Below are 19570 nucleotides of genomic sequence, written 5' to 3' on the forward strand. Positions count from 1 at the left end.
TAGAGCTGTGCCCATCCTTCGAAACAGTTGGATTTCTCTGTGAAAAACGTGCTGTGGATCAGGTGGGACAGTGTAAAACAGCTTCATTGTGAAAGAAAAAGACTTCTGCTTAGTCAGGACTATAGAAAAACAGGTTCCTTAAACCAAGCGTTTCCACTGCAGTTAAATGGAAACGAGGAGTCAGTTGGGAAGCTGAGCAGTCTTCACTGCAGAATCGCTATGGGAGACCCCTCCGCTGTATCCTGGTCCTCCGTGTGCTTGGTGTGTTTCAGAGAATTTAAGAGTAAAAGGTTCCTCAAGTGTTTGGGGTCAATCATTTCATGTGAAGAAGAAGAGATTGAATAGTCTCTCAAAAAACTGCAGAAAACTAAGACTGTAACAGCTGAAATTTCTGCCTTCTAACTTTAGGATAAAAGGATGTGACAGGAGAGATCCCCCCCCGCTCCGTGACGAGCAGGAGCTGGACAAAATGACCAAACAGATCTATTCCTCCTTCTCCATTCATGATGCTGAAGCATGTGCATTCTCATGGACCGTTTCCAGATTTGTAGCTTGCCATTGCTGGCCTGCAGAGTCCCCTCTTGTTGAACCAGTGAGCTCGATAGGCTGCCGCCAGTTACGGAAGCCCACCCGGACCATCCCCATCAGCAGCTGGCTGAAGGAGAAAATTCCCGTTGGGCACAAAAGCTATAAAATGCACTGGCCGCTTTCTGTCAGTGTAACAGACACCAAGAGATTTGGTTTTGCTCCCGATTGTGAATCTTTCTCAGCACCAGCCAACAAGATGTGCATGTCCTGAAATGTTCAGTGCTCGAGTTGTCTTTCCATCATTTGTGCTGTGAAAATAGAGCATTTCATTTTCAGAGGCTGTAAGAGATGACACTCTAAAACTCTTTAAGTAAACACTTCCTCCTGGGATCATGATCTAATTCAAACTAAAAAATGTACCAGAATTTATGATGTATTTTAATTACTATTCTTGGTACCGCTCATTAAATTAGAAATTGATTGCCAGTTTCACAGTTTCCTTGTTAGATGATAAAGTGCTTATCAAGGTGAAGCAATGCAAAACTGTTACTATATATTCCACAATTTGGGATGATAAAAAGCCATGCTTTTTGTTGTGGTATTCATGTTACAGTTGTTATTATAATGCATCACTGATTGTCTTATTTGTTTAAAGTTCGCTTCCCCCTATCCAAGTAAGAGTATACCATGTTGTTGTATAAGAAGAGAGAAATTGGCTTTGTCTGGTTTATGCTAGCAATCGAAAAGGCATTACTGCAAACATCAAAAGTGTGTTTCATTGAACTGAGAACATCATAAACAGCTATCCTAAAGATTTAAGAGGATGATGCAAAAGATCCCTGTACATAAAGGTGTTTCTCAAAATCTTTTTCTCTCTCTCTAATCCACAGTGTGACAGCGAGAGTGATATTGACGATAAGGTAAGACTGAATTTTCTTCTTTCATGTGCTTTACTAGCTTGGAAGTGCCCTCATAGTCAAAATAAGAATGAATTTGAAATAATATTTTTCCTCCAGTCTTCATGTCAAATTTAAAAATACCTATAATTGAATGAAAAAACATTGGATCAGGTACTCTGTGATCTTCACTAGTTTTTGTTTACAGAAAAGAACCTTCCATTAACATGCTAGATTATTACGTGGGCATTTGCTGAGACCTGAGTCATAGCGTTAGTGCTGTTTCAGAGGAAGCCTCCTCTGATAACTTGTCAGGAGCCCGTATTGTATTTATAGTAACCTTTGAAGATGTCGATTTTGTAGTCAGTTTAGAAGATGGGACAACTGGTACCTACCCTCAAAGGCGGTGTGGTAGCTGTCACGGAGTGTTTTGTCATGTTGCATGCAATGATTTTTCTGACCACCTTTTGTATACAGAGGTTGGTCGTTGAAAGGTTGTAGTGTGGTTTTGTGTACGGATTTCTTGTGCCACCTTTGCAAGGGAAACAGAGAAGTCCCACTACATAGCAACAGTTGCACCATGCTTTTAAGCATGAAATGTATAAAAGACTTGAGTATCCCTTGCTGGCTGCTCTTCTGGCAGATCAAACTTGGCAGTCTCAGGTTAGATCTTCATCAAACTTTTATTATATTTCGGCTGTCCAGTCTCTTGCATTCATTCATGAGAAGCTGTGGCACGGAGGTTTCTACTGGATCAGCATTACAAAAGTAAAGGCTGACTTCAGATAACCCTGTCTCCTTGGCAGCACTCTTGGCTGCAGCCATACATTGGAGGTTACCATGAGTTCAAGAGACTACACTAAAAGCTTCTTCTGGTTAAGTCTTTTTCTTTTTTTTTTTTTTAATATTGTTAGAGCTTGGGAAGCATTAAGGTTTCTTCAACTCCTTCTTTTAAAAATCCCATCAGATATCCCTGGAGTATGGCAAAAGCTGTGTTTTGAGATGAAGGCTTGATTGAAGAGAAACATTTAAATCATGTATAAGTTGAATGAAAGATACTGTACATATTTTATTTTTTTTATTATTTTTTTATTTTATATATGTGTATGTATGTATAAAGTCACTCCCTGAAACCACCCCCGCCCCCTGAGTTCTGTTTCTTACAAGGTTACACAGCAGCAAAGCTGATGGCAGGGATGGTGAGGGTGAAAAATTATTCCCTAAAAGCTTAGATACCATGGGGTTAAACATTTCTTAGACTGCCCAATCAAAGAAAGTAAAAGCAATCACTTAGAAAACTGTTTAAAGATCTGCCAGTCAAACCTCAGATGAAGTTGTAAGTGACATGTAGTTTTATTATACAGCTATGCTATTAATGATTATCTAAATTACACTGGTAGACCCAGCTAGCAGCATTACATCTGAGACTGACGTTTGTTAGATTAGGTTTGACTTCACCTTGTAGAGAAGAAATTGAAATCTGAGCAACATTGATTAGCTTTCAGAATGTGGGATCTGAGGTTACCTTCAGAGGAAGCTGCATTGTGTTTGGCTGGTAACTTACTGTCCTTTACAGCAAATGAAAGGCTATTATAGTGTTCCTTACCATTAATATGGCATTTCTTTACATATCTATAACTGCAATTTGACCTTCTAGGCTCACATGTTTCCCAGCTACCTTCTCTTTAAGGTGACTCCACCTTAAGAATAACATTTCTTTTCGTCATAAGGAGAGCAGCACCAGATCATCATCTTTCTATCTCTTGCCTGATCTGTAGAGACACGAGACATGACATCGGTTCTATTAAATAGGTCTCTGGAATTAAGTAGGGTTGCTTTTCTTGTCAGCAAAGACGTGTGCACACGCATGTAAACTCACCAAGGTTGAAGTGAAGAGGCTTCAAACCTTTCATGGGGATAATGTAAATGCAACATTGCCTTCCAGTTGGGGAACACAAGGGCAGCCTGGCGCTCGCTCTCTGTTGATACCTGGCATACTATACTCCCCGGGAAACCCGATCAGTATTTGTCTAAAACTTAACCTGGCTGATGCAACAAGGAGCTATAAAAATATTGGCATGGATGTCCTGAGGGATTGCACTGACGAGTGTTTCCTTCCCCCTTCCATGTGTTGGAAAAACGTATCTTCTAGTAACGCTCTCTGGCCATTGCAGCCAGATGGAGTATTCGGCATACTGTCTAGCGCAGCATCGGCCTTCCCAAATTACGACGGGTCAGCTTCGTTTCACAGCGCTACAGAGCAATCCTGCTTGGTCAGCAAGAAGCAGCTTTCTCTAGGTACACCTACGCGCGCTGGCACTAATGAAGGGCAGGGCAGGAATTACTAATGTACTTTTGATTTGCATAACACTTTTTGTTAGTCATAAACAGTGGATCACTGTCGTCTGTATATAACTCATGAGGGAAGCAGACAAAAAAAGAAGTTCCTGTACAAGTACAAACTGAGTCAGTGATAGAGCTAGAAGCACAACTGAAATTTTCCACCTCCTACTTCTCTCTCTGTACCATGCTACTAATTATCCACTATTTATTTAGTTCATAGGTATATGGGCTATTGAGCTCTTAATGTTTTAAAACACAGACGTTAGAGTAAAATTAAGGCTTTACCCTCACTGCATTGAAAAATATAAACACACTCCTGATGGTTTTGGTTTGCAACCTTGTGCAGTGTTGTGCAGGACTCCAGGGGAGCAAAGGGATTGAGCATAGTCAGTCATACGTACGGTGTATCAGAATCGAGGAGCCGTTACTTTAGTGCAAGGTACAGCTTCACAGCAGATTGTGAGACTGTTTCCAGACAGTGCGCTGATGTTTTTAATAATTGGAGAACAGGAGCTCAAGGCTGGGGACGTGTCCATCCCATCTACTTTCTGAGAACTGTCTCTGGCCAAGTATAGCCTTTCACTTCTGCATCACTGCTGAAATCTCAAAGGAAGTAAGTGGGATGATACTTTCTCACACCTATCATTCTGTCACCACACACTTCTCGAAGAACTGTTCAAAATACCCAAACTAATAAAGTGAGCTGTCCAGCCATTTAACCAAGCGAGAAACGTAGCAAATCATGCGTTGCCAGAGATGGAAATGCAAATCCTCTTTCTGTTACTGTATGTTCATTGAAGGACACCGGTTTGGACTCTGCAACTGTTCGGAGAATTGCAGGGTAGTTTGGTGAAGCCGTGGAAATGATACTGTGCCTTTTGCAAGGGAGGAGGGAGAGAAAGGGAGTTCGTCTGATAATCGTATTACACTATCTCCGCACTGTGCAATAGCTGCGATGTGAGGCTCACGGTCCATAAACATTGTTACTGAAAATATATACTTCCTTTAATAGCAACAACAGCATTAACAGATAGCAATTACCCTTCATTTTCAGGAACTATAAAGTCTCCATTAATTCAAGATTTATGTAGTTATAGCATTTAGCACAGGAATAACACCACAGAGAATTGGTTTATACACATGTAATGAGAGAGCTTATGGCATACTTTAGTGAACATTAACATAATAGAGTAATATAAACCATCAACAGTTCCACTTATTGTCTCTTACCTGCTTTAGCATCACTGTGAAAAGTGGCTAGCAGCTTGGTAATGTGCTCTGTTAAATGGTGTTCTGCAGAAAGCCAAAAGTCAACTTGTGTAAAACAAGGGAATGAGTAATCTCTACTCGTTACTCCAAAATGTTGCTCTCATTTTTTTAATAACAGTGTTCAAGATTGCATTAACAAAAAGCCCGTTTCTTTCTTTCAAAGTAATTCAGTGTTCATGTTCTTTTAGTCTTGGACTTCTGTCTGCTGTGTGCAAAATTGTGGGTTGTCAGCTTAATTACATGGCCCCGCAGTGTAAGCGAGCTCTCCAAATCAGGGGTTAGATATCAGGAATTCCTTCATTTAATGTGGTGCTAAGTAAGATGTACAAAAAATGACACTATTTCTAAGTTGAATCAGTATTTACCGTATATTTGTTCTGTAGTTTGTGTTTTAGCTATAGCAAGCCACCTTTGAGACTGGTAAAGCTATATCCAAGGTGGAAGCAAAAAGTTGTGAAGTCAGGCTTCTAAGGCAGTGTTTTCACACTACTTTCTGCAACAGCACAGTGAGTTTCTTGGGTCCTGCTCGCAGCGATGTGAGTTCAGCCTTGCCACGCTGTTGTTTGCTGTGCTAATTTCAGAGTCCCAGTAGGTGCCTGGAAGCGTGCAGCAGCGCAGGAGCGGGTGCAGTTTAGCACTTGATGCATTGGAGAAGAGCAGCACGGTAGTGCTGTGGTCGCGCCAGCACGGGCTGGGTTGCCATCCTGCCGCGTGCCGTGTGGATGCGGAACAGCTCGTGGCTTAAGGATGAGATTAGAAACAGTGAAGGGACTCAGATAAATGGGGGGCACAGTGTTAGCAGCAGCACTGTTTCAGTATGTCAGCAGCCTCGTTGTTGTCCAGCTTTGGTTTTGCAGGTATTAAGGTAAAGAGGAGGGTTTTAGGAGTCATTTGAGAGGGAAAATCAGGTAGCTTTATGACCATGAATGGGAAGTTATTCTCTGTAGCGAAAGGCACAGTGCTAAGTCGTAGGGAGGTGTTTATTTGAAAGTTTAACAAGGGGGTGATCCAGTCGGACCAGTGAGAGATGAGAGTTTACATCAATACTGAGTGTCAGTGTTGGGAAGAAAAGGTAAGCTGTGAAAGAGTCAAAACATGAAGAGTGATAGTTTGTAATTTGGGAAGTGGGAAGCTGTGTAGGGGGCAAAGCCACGGACTAGGAAAAAGGTCTTTCGGCAGCTTTTTCCTTGGCGCAAGGACACAGTTACATCTGCTATCACCAGAGGAAAGGATAAAATTGAAAGGTGAGGTAGTGAGAGCTTGACCAAGAACTTAGTTGTGTGGATGAACAGAGGATGCTCGTTATGTTATAGAGAAGAAGGATATACAGGACTTAAACATAGGTTGGATGTCAAGATGTAGGGAGCAGTGTGAGTCAGAGAGTGCTGAGAGCTATGGGCTTGAGTGAGAGGTGGAAGTGATAAGAGTGGAAGCAATGAGGAGAGTAAACTGTGTGGAAGATCTGGGGGATGAAATTATCACTTCTGTTTCAGCTGTGTTGACCTTCACAGGGTGTCTGCAAGCGCACAGGAAAAATCATAGTTTAGGCAGCAGGAGAAAGGGATGTAATGATGAAGAGAGATCTAGGAGTTGCTCTAGTAGAAGTGGTCACTCTGTGTACGTGTGTTTGTGTATAAGATTACCCAGAAATAAGATAAAGCCCCCTGACACCAGATGGAAAGGTTCAGGGCAGATGGGCTTATCAATGCTCAGAATTACAGCAGCAATTACAGCGGCAGGAGCAGAGCGGACAGGAGTTGCTGAAGCCCGGGGAGGGAAGAGCCGTGTCAGGTAGCTGGTGGTCAAGGAAGGTGAGATCCAGGGAAGAGGATTGTGAAAGACTTTGGAAGTCGAGGTGCTGTTCAGTGGGGGAGAGGAAGTCAAACTGCGCAGTGTCTGTTCCCAAAGATCCTGCATCGATCCAAATTTCTGTGTGTTTTGTTGCATCTTCACGCTCCTGCTTTCGTGGCCTCATTTGCCAATGCACCGGTACGACATCAGTGTGTCGTCTCGCGGGGCTGGAATAAGCCTCAGTCCCTGGACCCCTCAGTGCCACTCATTTGAAATCCGCGGGGGCTATTATTGGTAGCACTGTTGCTGGAGGCTTCTTTCCCCCTGCTCCTCACATTTTATCTAGCAATGGAAGAAGTGGGTTCCGTCTGATAAGTCTGTTGTTTCCACGAGGCTGGAAGTTTAGTTCCCACTTCAGGTAATCTGTTATTTGCTATTTTTGGAGCGTGCCCAGGCCAAGGTCCCCAAATTGGTTTTGTCCATCATTAGATTGTCCCTTTCTCTGAGAAATGACACTTGGTACTTCTCCAGCAATCCCAGTTCTTACTGGTTGCAGCAGAAGGGAGAGATCAAACATGGAATTGAGCCGAGGGCTTTCACATGGCAGTATTTGCACTTCTGTTAGCATTAAGCTTCAATCTATGACAGTTTTCAGCTGTGACTAATAATGAGAAGTCTCCATTTGCCAGTTACTTTCCAGCTGGGTTTTCAGACGGTATTTAAGTGGTCCTTTTACTATTGTGTGTGCTCTTGCTTACGGACAGCAACGCTGAGTGCAGTTGCAGAAGCGTGTGCCTGGGCTGTGTTGCAGGCTTAGCACCAGGCAGTAGTATAGCATATACACGTGTGCGTGCATATATGTGCACAAAATCTGCGTTTCTTCTAAGGTTTACTTCTTACAGACCGAAAACCCAGTAATGTAGAGTGAAAACCAATGAGAAACCTGACTCATAATAGTAACTGGGTAAAGGTGGTTAGTTCTCTTAATGGAAGAAAGTCTCTGTTTGACAGATGAGCTGCATGTTGTTATTAAAAACAGATCTGCTTTTTTAAACAATATGAAAATACTGAATTTAAAGTAACCTTGCAGCCCTTGAAAGGTTCGGGAGCTATAAACAGGCAAACGTAATGTTGTTGCCAGTACAGGAAGACAAAAATTCACCACTCAGTGAATTTATTTTATTTCATCATTCTCCGTGAACAGATTTACCAGCAAAATAGCATCCTGCAAGCCCACTGCATACCCAGTTCACTCAGTCGCTCTTTGGGAAATGCCAGATGGGGGAGAGACTTGGCATGCCCTCGGCTTCTGTCGTTCCACCCCACATGTGCACGGAGCAGGCGAAGGTTTCCCCTGAGACTTGGGGCAATTGAGTTAGGCCCTGTAAGCCCTTCTAGAGGGAAAGGAGCCCTCCAAGTTGTTCTTCCCAACAAGAGGGTCTGCAACACCAGTAAAAAGTGTTAGTAATAATGGCCTTTCTTGACCTTTGTACTTAAGTAAAGCAAGAAAGCAGTTGAAAAAATTAAACGGACTCAAAGCTTCAGCACCAATGTTCTCCCCTCCTACTGAGATTTTGTGTTTTTCTTTTATCGAGACAAAAACTCAAATTTTAAGTACATTAGTCTGTATATAACAAGCTGAGTCATCACAGTCTGTGGTGTCCATATTCATTCTTGAAAATGTAGAAAAAAAATTCTCAGAGCAAACAATGAGAAGAGCCTTCTCGTTTGCTGACAAAAATCCATCATTAACTCACATAAAAGGACTGAAGAGATCTTATGGAGAGCTCTTGGGCAAGACAGGATAATACCAGTTCTGTCGCTGGCAGTCGGCATGTCCCTAGCGCTCTGCTTTCTCTATTGTTTAACATCTCCCTGTTCCAGTTCCCCATCCATGAGCGTTTTCTTATTTTACCAGGACCTTGTGAAGAAACTTTTAAGATCTGAGGCAAGAGGAAAGAGAGCAATCTTGTACAGCTGTCTGCCCACATCAAGAAACACCATGATAGCGTAGCCATAAATCCAAAGAGCTACCTGTGCAATGGCAGTAACACCGTGGAAGGTGATCAGATAGAACATAACATAGTACGCAGGTGACAGGAATTGGCAATTGAGTTAGGCAATTCAATTAATTACATTGAATGGTTTAATTAAACTTAAAGATGCCCAGAAGATGAGAATTTTGGAAGATGCATACTCCAATAGCTGCGATTGCAGGCCCTCATTTGGCTTGCAAAGTTTCTCATTACTGTATTCCAAAACTGTTTTACCAGGTTAAATAATGTAGAAGAGCGTAGCATGCAGCACTGTGCCTCCTATGCAGGCGTGAAGGGGACAACTGAAGGATGGCCCTGGAGTCTGCTTCAGGTTTTGTAGCTTTCCAACGGTTCTTGCTTCTGGGTCCAATTTGCAATAAAATCCGAACTAGGTTTCACTGCAGGAGTTTTCCAGATATGTAACAGGCAGCAACAACATTTGAATCAGTAGGAAACACTAGAAGTAATGTCTGCCTGACCTTGCTTGGGAATTCACCCTTACCTAAAGCGTCATGATTGAAATGGGTATTCTTTTGCCTAGGTGAGTCTCCTAACACTTATCAGCTGCTCTTTTCGCTTATCATCTGCTTATCAACTGCTGCTTTTGTCTGCAAAATCAGTAAGGGGCTTTCCATGGCACCCTGAATCAGGGGAGCTTTCCGCTGGTGCTGCCCAGCCTTTGCTGTACACCCTCAGGGGCAGGAGTCCCAAAGAGCTAGAGAGCTTTCCACAGGCACAAACCAACGTGAGGTACTTTTCAAACAGAGAAAACTCAAAGCGAGAGAGATTAAAATAAGTGTTTGTAAATAAGCCTCCCTCTGCTCCCTGCAGGGTCACCTCTTGGTTCTAGTGCTGGCTGCGGTACAGACACACTGGCTCCACGCAGTTCTTCCCAGGCAGCAAGGAAAAGTCTTTGTCTTTCATTCACTTGTGAGCCTTCAACTCTGGGTCTACCCAGGGGTGAGCCAGTCCTTTTTTATGGTGTAGGCTGGCTTCCTCCCACCTCTCCCGCTCCCTCCTAATCCGTGCAGCGCTGCGGAAGCATCTGCCAGCGGAGCGGGCTCTGTTCCTCCCCTCGCTGCACCTGGGGTGGGAAAATGAACCTTCCTCTGCTCTGCCCACCCTTGGTGCTCAAAGCAGCATGCAGCACACGTTACCTGCAAACACGGTCGTTTTCCCTCATCACGAAGCTCCAGCTAGAATATCGCTCCTGATTCCTTATTAGTGATTATTAATTTCTCGGTATGTACTGTCAAGATTGTGTAATTCCAGTTAATATTTTATATTTTTTAACATTTCTTGACGGTCTTTAATACCAAGTTCTACCCAACTGCATTTTTCTTGAGAAGTAAGGTGTTCTCCTTAGCAAATGGCTCACATTTGATTTTGTAGTGCCTGAAAATGTAAGCTGAAAGCTTCACTTGATTTCTTTCTTGGCTTTTAAATAGTCTTCCATAGCATTTTGATGGGTTTCCTCTAATTTTGTACGATATCTGTATGATTATCTGAGGAATGTGATTTTACATTTTAGTCAAAGCTATGCATCAGTTCAAAGCAGAGCAGTGGCTTGAATGAAGCTTTTATGAGTTCTTGTCTGCATAAGACAAGATGATGAGTCCCGGCAGGATGAGTGCAGGTTAAAGCAAAGGTAAACTCTGTGGTTTGGGCTCTGCGGTGCACGCCGTTGCACGGCTCTGTCAGCGCTGTGTCTGGAGTGTCAGAAGCATCAGCAGTTCTGCTGGGTCATATCCACTGATGCCCAGGCTTCCACTCTTCGATGGGTCAGATTGAGCTATCCCAAACACACGCAAAAGGCTCCGTTTCCAAAGCATACAGACCGACTTACGGCCTCTATTTCCTTGGCCTTTCCCACACCTGTGTCAAAATTAGTTGGAGATCTTTGCCTAAATCTTTGGCAGCAGCTGACTTAATTTGTGGTTTACTACTCCTGACAGTTTATTGGGGAAGCAAAGCGCGCCTTCATCTCCAATAATAAACAGCCCACCCGCCGACACTTTGACAGACTTAATGGTTTTTTATACAAAAATGGACAGACTTAATGTTTCGACTGTAGCGATCATCTGTCCTGATCTCCTTAATGAAATTAGATTAAGTGCACCTGGGAAAATGCTGAGACGGCACATTGCCTTCATCACCTTCCTTAATTTAAAACCAATTTGCGGGGAAAATATCCTCTGAAGCTGAGGGAGGCAGAGAGAAGGGGGAGGGAAGGGGATTTTAAAATCTATCTGGATAGCTACTGGCAGTTTTAATTCCTTTCCCTGCTGGCAATGTGAAATATTAACAGCCGTAGAACTGCGAGTGTAAAGACTTACTAACCTTTTTGCCTCTCTTAGGGGAAAAAGAAACAAAACAAAATCTTTACCATCAAGATCACATATAGGGACAAAGTCCGGTACGTGCTGGGGCCCCGAGGTGGGGCTGGGCAGGGAAGAGGGAGCTGACTGAAATATGAAAGTTTCTTCTTCCAAGAGCTAGACCATGTTTTCCTAAAATGCATTGTAACCGCTAGGTGTTGGTGGTGCTTACTGTCTGCTGTTACCTTGATAGTGATTTAGTTGTGCAGAAAAACAATAATTTCCCACATAGCTGTGAAATCGGCTGCAATATGTACAATATAATGTGACCTGAAAGTGATTACAAATGTTCCTTGGGCTCATTCTGAAGAGAGCAAGAAACATGCCTTTTTAATTAAAAATAAAATGTTGCAAAGAATAACCGTAGCTTTTTTTTCCCATGAAGGATGATTCCTATTCTGTCACTCTGACTCAGTGATTGAAAACACACTAACAGTTAGCTCAAGGTCTTCCACCGGTGGGGTGGTCAGAGAGCAGAGTAGTCTGTGGTAGGCTGGAAAGTCTCTTTATCGCAGAGTTTTAAATGTTTACAGCCTTTGTCATTCGGACTATTACAGTCCAAGCTCAACGCTGCAGTTGATTTATCCATCTCCTGTCTCAGATTTCACTGTTGCTGGAACAGCAGTAGTATTCATACTATTGCATATGGGCGGTTTCTGCTGCTTGGAGATGCTTTTCTTCATTTGCTTAGAGTCAGCTTTGTTCTTCATGGAAGCTTTCGCAGCCCAGGTTCTGCAGAGATGCCCACCTTGTGCCTGGCCACTGTCAGGAGCGCCCTGAACCCACACTGAAAAGGAAAGTCCCGCGTAACAGCGCTCTAGAGCTGTCTTGCAGCAGGCTTGGCCTTTGTTGTGGCAATCAGTGCACAATCACTCATAGTCCTTCAGCTACTAGTGATCACCACTCAGAACCTCAGTCGTGGTAACCTTTGAAGAAAATGTCATTCAGAATAACCATGTCGAAAGTCCCAGTTAAATTGTATTTATTAGTGAAGATGGGGCCCTATTTTCAAAAGTACTGCTCACCCTAACCAAAGTTAGCGGTATCTGTGGATGCTTAGTGCATCCCAAAATCTGTTCAGCCATCTTCATCCACTTGACTGGTCCTATCACTGGGACTCCTTATGTAAGTGGGAGTTTGCATGAGTAGCCCAATTGCTGTCAATGAATAATTTAAATGATTTAAGCCTCAGACATGCTGCTTAATAATGAGAGAAATCAGCCCCATATGTCCTTGTCCATAAATACTAGGAAGATGGGGACAAGTCACTTTTAAATGGGATTCATTTATTTTTAAATGGAATCGTGATAAGTGTTTTAAAGGTAATCAAGCATGTGTAGCTATCCTGAATATTATAAATATAAAAGAACATTAGCCTAAAATTGAAAGGGATCCCATTCATGTATAAACTGAGTTAAGGGTATCATGTGAGGATAAAAGTGCAGAGTAACCTTTGATAACCGTCAAAGATTTTAAAGTGTCTGTTCTTTTTATTAATTGCCACAAAGGTGGCTGAAGTGACCAGTGTGTGTTATACGTGTCACTATATATCATGAACACTCAGATCCTGGTTGCTGAGTGACTGCAGTCACTTTTCCCCTCTTTAAATCTTTAGATAACCTTACTCAACCCACAGAAGGTGAAGTTGAAGAAAGTAGAATTTCTTGTATCGTGGTTATTGAGCTTGTCCCCAAAAAAAGACATTGTATATCCCACCAAAAAGGTCTCCCTCCCATCCTTGTGGTTTCAGTCCCCCTTTTTTGTGAAATGTGAGTTTCGTGTCCTACTTCTCAAGATCCTGCGCCACACTACCTTTTCCCATCTCTCTGTTCTTGTCTGACGGCATCACTTGCACCTCCTCTGCTTTGCCCGTGCTGCTGGCCTCTGGGCTGTAAGCCAGCAATCTCTCGTTGGTGGTTTTCTCCACAAGATAGGCTGCCTACAAGGACTAATCTGTGGTTCTTCCCCACAAAGTCTACCAAATGTTCTACATAGGATGGTGTGCATTTAGTGGTAGTTTGTATTTACTGCAAATGTTACATTTTAGGATCCATACGACAGTGAGTGTGTCCTCCCGTGGAGGAGATGACCTAGCATTTCATGGTCACTCCTGGAGTACAAATAACACACAGAAATTATTTGTGAGCATGTTTTACCCAAAATCTCTTAGGAAATGGAATGAACATCATTATTAGCATTTTCCACTGAAGAAACTGAGGCTCAGAGAAAATGCATCTTACCTGTGGTCTCACAGTGAAGCAATCAGAAGCATGGTAGGACACAAATTCCTGGTCTTCTTGTTCAGCTCTATGCTCTAACTGCTCTCCATGCGAGTCTGGATGGCAGACTCTGCTGTCTCAGCCAAAACTAACCCTTGGATGTTTGTCTTCTACACCTTAACTGTCTCTGCTGGTGATAGACGATTCCTGAAAAAATAATTACCTTTAGCTGAACTGGAATATGTTTTGGTTTCGCTTTGTTAAAAAGTCATAAAGCTTTACGTATTACATTGAAAGCCTTATTCTTTCTGGGGCATTAGAGCCTGTTTTCATAACTTCATCAGAGAAGTGTCTTTCAAGGTGGTGGAGTATCAAGATGTTTTTTGGATGGCTCTTTCCTTTGAACTCTTAACATCATTTGTGCAACTGCAACAAAGTATAAGGTGGCTCCGGAGAGGGAGAGCAAGGTTGGAAGAAGTGACAGCTTCTTGGTGTATGTGTTTGTGTTTAGTCAAAACAATCATAGAAGCATAGAATTGTTTAGGTTCAAGAAGACCTTTAAGATCATCAAGTCCAACCATTAACCCAGCACTGCCAAGCCCACCACTAAACCGTGTCCCTAAGCACCACATCTATCCATCCTTTAAATACCTCCAGGGATGGGGACCCAATCCCTGCCCTGGGCAGCCTATGCCAGGGCCTGACTGCCCTTGCGGTGAAGAAATTTTTCCTAATATCCAGTGTAAACCTGCCACACCATTCCTGATACAAGCCAGGATGCTGTTGGCCTTCTTGGCCACCTGGGCACACTGCTGGCTCATGTTCAGGCGGCTGTCAACCAACACCCCCAGGTCCTTTCCCGCCAGACAGCTCTCCAGCCACTCCTCCCCACACCTGTAGCAGTGCCTGGGGTTGTTGTGCCCCAAGTGCAGGACCCGGCCCTGAGCCTTGCTGACCCTCACCCAGTTGGCCTGGGCCCATCAACCCAGCCTGGCCAGGGCCCTCTGCAGAGCCTCCCTGCCCTCCAGCAGATCAACGCTCCTTGGTGTCATCTGCAAACTGACTGAGGGTGCGCTCGATCCCCTCGTCCAGATCGTTGATAAAGACAGTAAACAGGACTGGCCCCAGTACCGAGCCCTGGGCAGCACCACTGGTGACCGGCCGCCAACTGGATTTAGCTCCATTCACCACAACTCTTTGGGCTCAGCCACCCAGCCAGTTTTTTACCCAGTGAAGAGTACACCCATCCAAGCCAGGAGCAGCCGGTTTCTCCAGGAGGGTGCTGTGGGAAACGGTGTCAAAGGCTTTACTAAAGCCCAGGTAGACAACGTCCACAGCGTTTCCCTCATCCAAGCCAGCCGCTCCCTCGAGGAGCGGGTTACGTGGTGCTTGCAGCAGCGTAGGCGCAGGCATGCGGGCTTCTGTTGGGGAGCGGCTGAATTTACTTTGTGGCAGCGTGTTTGTTTCATACATGTGTGTGGGAATGGCAACATAGGCTACAGCTACCTAAATGTATGGGGGTGGGTTTTGCACCAAATAAATTCCTTTTAGGAGACAAATCCCAGTGATCAGCAGTTCTGCTACCGGCTGGGGACAGTTGTTCACCATTGGCCCCATGGAGGAAAAAGTGGCACAGGGAGCAGAATACTGCTCTGGGCGAGAAAAAGGCTGATGCCACTTGCACCAAGGTGCTTGTAGTGTTCCTTGTCCATATTGAGACATGGGGAAGTGGAGAAGCATGCCTGCCAGCCAGATGAATAGTTATTTTTAGTAGCACTGTAAAGTCAATTAGAACTAAAGCAGATCTGTATTAAAAGTTAATTCATATTAAGAATAGCGCTGCACTAGCTGCCACGTTCATCTGGAAGCAGGTGCAAGTCCATCTGCGCTGCTTGCTTTTGATGTGGTCCGGTGCAAAAAAAGGATGTTTTTAAGCCATCTTATTAGCTTCAAAAGTTATTATATCCCTTCTTCTTAGCAAGTCTGTAACATCACTGGTGTTGAACTGATTTGTCAGCGCTGCCAGTTTGCATTGGTGTAGATGTAAAGGAGGCAGAAGTAAGTACAGGTCTTGCCCGGGCAGTCTTGCAGTTTCCAGCTACAGTTCTTGGCTGTTCAGCTGGTGAATATATTCTGTATAATAGCTGTGCTCGAAAACATTTCAAACAGGGCCGCAAGCCCCAGTGTTCATTAGACCCATTCTGGATGTGAATTTCCAACTTCCCTCCTCCCTCTCTGCCCTGTCTCCTTTTTGCCTTCCCTCTGCCCCGTGGTTGCCTTTCAAATCAATGCTGTTCGATGCAGATAACCAACACGAAATGGATTGAATGGAGGTGCAAAAGGTGATGTTGTTACTAACCTCTCAACACAGCACTCTTCTTCCCTCTATTCAGCAGAATGACTGAGTACTGCTTAAGTTTAATTATGTACCTAAGTCTCCTCTGCATCAGTTTAAATACATGCTGACGTGCTGTGGGACAGCGGATTAAATGTGCCCCAGTGCCCTGCTAAAACGAGACCTCAGTTTTCACTCGTTCCCAAACACACGAAGCCTACCAGCGTTAGGAGCGTGTTTGGAGACCAGGGTGTAGTGGCACAAGCAACCATTTCTTGTGGCTGATGGCTGAAACTCGCTGTTCTGTGACCTTCAGTTGTGGCCGTGTCTCAGGCTTGTACCTTCGGCAAAATTCCCATTCATCGTGCCACTGTAAAGAGCAAACATTTGAGGGGGCAAAATAACGCTGTGGCAAGAGTCGGATAATGTAGTTCAAGTCCGTGGCCTAATTCCTCTGATGATGTTGTTTGAAACATTATTTTCTCATTACCCTTTGTGAGCTGAGCTTCAGAGCTCTCCATTAAAAATAACAGCAGTGACTTGAATTAATTGGTTAGAAAACATTTCTTCTCTGAGCCATGTTCCACAACAAAACCTGGGGAAGCCAAGAAAAATGCTGGCCCAAATCTGGAAGAAGTTTTGTTTAGCGGCCTGAAGCCTACACGTTGCTCCGCAGACAAACTCACACATACGTGGGTCTGTTGTAACTGCCTTGGTTTTACAGGAAAAGCAGCCAGGCAGGCTGCAGGGCTCAGAAACAGTTGCTCGCCAGATTCTGATTTATTTGACAGCCTCCGTAATAAAGTAACTATTTGTCTAACTCTTCCTGATTAGTCTGAAGAGGTCTGCCAATCTGAAGAGGATTGACTAGTCAGGAAACCACTGGTATTTTGGCTTTTTATTTTTTTTTCCTTAAGGGTTGTGATATTATTTGGAATAATTTCTCCTTTATTAAGTTTGGCGTTTCAAAATAATTCACTGCTGCAATGTGAACATTTTCCACATCAACAATAAGTCTATTACGGAGAAATTTACAAAAACAAAATGACTTCATATTGCTTGCAGATGTATTCTGTAAAAATAATTGTTTTTCACTAGATTTTAATGTTTCTAGGCCTTTGTAAACATAATGCCTAAATACTTTTATTCAATAAACGAGACCCATTCAGTAATTGCTTGCACATTTGAAGTCCAGTAAATAAGGAGCAGATTTCGACCAAAATCTGTGTATCATTTAAGCTGCTTAGGTCACAGCCCTAGGGCGGAAAAGAACTGGTGAGAAACTTGTGTTTTCAGAAGTGGAGAACTGTGACTTCAGAAACCAAGACAAATAAGCCCCATTTCTCTTTAATTAGTGGATTCCTGCTTATGGGCCAGGCTTTCTTTATTCTTGGTTCAGTAAGGCTGGGAATTCAAAGGAGGCTGGAGATGTTAAGCATTCTGTTCTCTGGACTTTCTTTATAGTCTGGGGATACCAAAGTCTTTCAGGCTCCACTGGAAATCCCATCACACAAACACATATTTTTGCATTGCTTTCAGGTTGGAAACACCATTGTGCATAGATAGAGAAAATGCACACATGCATGTGGAGGGGAAATGGTGGCTCATGTCACTCACTGTGTGTCTTGGTTTTGTGTGTATTAGGTTTGGTATGTACTAGTGTTTAAAAGCCAGCAGTACGGGAGACCTCGTTGAAGCTAGGAGGGCCGCTCTAGTAAGCATCTTGTGGTCTTAAGCTTGGGCAAAATGTCAACTTAAAACAAAACAAAAAAGGCAGTGCATGAATAATTGGATATTGCTTGTCATGCAAGAAAAATAACTTACAGAGCAGAGTAGAATCCAGAAATAAAATTGAAATAAAAACAAAAACAAACAAATACCACATGTATTGTAATTCCTGTGTGAGACATGTTTGGTGGAGTCTTTAAATCAACCAGCTTACAAACTGCATTGATGAGCTCTCATCGTGCCTTATGAAAGTTAATACCAAGTGAAGTATTCTCTGTAGTGGTTTGTTTTCCTCTGCAGAGATTTTGCAAGGCACGGAGACCTTTTAATGGAATCAAGGAGGGCAAAATATCTCAGACAAGGTGGTTTAAAAGATAATGTGGAGTTTTTCCTTGGACCTTGCTACCTTCTCTTCTCCGGACACTGTGTTTTCATGGGTGAAACCCTGGCCTGCTTGAAGGCAGTAATAAAACTCTCTTTAATTTAAATATGACTAAGATTTCAGCTAGTATCAGCAAGCATACACCTCGCCTCCCCGTAGGCCACCACGGTGCTTAACACGGAAGCGTAGGTAAATAGTGTCCGAGCAGCCTTTTCGTTTGATAAAGAGTTGGGTGCAGAAAACGAGCGGTCGTCTCTGGTGGCACTAAGAGTGTGGGAGACACAGCGGGTCACGCTGACCCCGTTCCAGGTGACAAGTCATGGAAAGCAAACCCTTTGAGAAAAACCGGCTCTGTATATATCAGTCCTTAATCTTTTGCTCGTGTGTGTGACAGTGTGCTTCCCTGCCATCACAGGTCACCCCTGGCCAGCTCACTCCGTGTCTAATTCCTTCTCCTTTCCCCCCTCCTATCCAAAGAACAACAACCCTAAAACCCCATAAAGCTTTGCAGCTGTTTTCGCACATAATTAAATTGTCCTAGGTAATCCTTGCCCGGTGGCCTTTCGTACACTGGTGGGGGAATAGCATTGAAGCCACCGCCATGATTTGATTACTGGGATTCCTGTGCGGATCAGCTGCTCCACAAAGGCAGCTGTGATGTTTCCAGAGCTCAGTAAAGCTTTGCACAGGAAAGAGCCGCTCCTGAGAGCAGCTGCCTCTGCCGGCTCAGGGTGAAGGAGACGCAGCAGGGAGAGCAGCTCTGGGCTCTGTGCCTGGCTGGGGCCCATGACTTGGATGATGTCCGGCTTGTAGCAGACCCTACATCCAGTGGCACCACCAGGCACAGCGGAGGTAGACAGCAGTTACTGCTTCTGTGGAAGCTACCTGGGATGGGCTTTCTCCTGGGCAGAGGTTTATATGCATCTTTGACCTGCGCAAAGTTTGGAAGCGAGACATTAAGACACAGCAAAGTGAAAGGTGTAAAGTTATACAACTAGAAATAATCCCAAGCCCAAAGGTGTAATCTTATTTGTGTTCAGTCAGAAGAAAGGAGTGTAAAACCGGGCAGGTTTGGTCAGAAGGATGACAAAAACTCTGTGTGAGTATTACAAGCACTATGGCGTTTCCTCTTACCTGTAGCTGATCAAAAGCTTTAGCTAATGAAGGAAGCCTCTAACGTTTTGCACAGCTTTGTATTTTACGTAGGGAATTCTGTCTATTTGAAGTGAACCCTGCCTTGGATACCTGTTTCTCACTAATACAGCACAGTTTCCTGGTTTGCAAACTTCACTGGGGTATTAAGCGGCAGTGATTACCGAGTGACTTACATTATACCACAAAGGCCCAAAGTGCTTTGGGAAGCACAGGCTGACAAAGTGTCTGTCCCTCAAAATTTTGGCTCCTACACAAATTTTATGGGCTGTGTCACGTAACAGTGCCCAAAAAATGATAAAAGCCAATTGTTTTAATGAGGAATCTTGGCTTGTGAGCACTTGCCTGAGGAAACTCTAGACAGGCTGCTGTGATCCTTTGCCTTTAGAAACTCCCTTACTGGTTTTGATTTTATTTATACTTTTCACATGGCCATAGATGTGCCCGCTCTTACACCTGCATGTCTTCCTCTCCTGTGCCCCAGCTTTTGGGTCTTATTTTATCAAATGCTTT

General features: G+C 43.7%; 1 protein-coding gene across 17 annotated transcripts in view; it reads left to right on the top strand.

The window, feature by feature from the left end:
- FBRSL1 (fibrosin like 1) overlaps positions 1–19570 on the top strand; it is a 551682-nt gene that overhangs the window by 366146 nt on the left and 165966 nt on the right. For all 17 annotated transcript variants that reach the window (XM_087754449.1, XM_087754457.1, XM_087754465.1 and 14 more), the window contains one exon: positions 1419–1448. In XM_087754449.1, the coding sequence (XP_087610575.1) occupies positions 1419–1448 (30 nt within the window). The remainder of the gene's footprint in view (positions 1–1418; positions 1449–19570) is intronic.

The sequence above is a fragment of the Nipponia nippon genome, unplaced genomic scaffold (genome assembly GCF_047370975.1).
Source record: "Nipponia nippon isolate SJK-2023a ecotype South Korea unplaced genomic scaffold, ASM4737097v1 scaffold_18, whole genome shotgun sequence".
In the NCBI taxonomy this organism is placed as follows: domain Eukaryota; kingdom Metazoa; phylum Chordata; class Aves; order Pelecaniformes; family Threskiornithidae; genus Nipponia; species Nipponia nippon.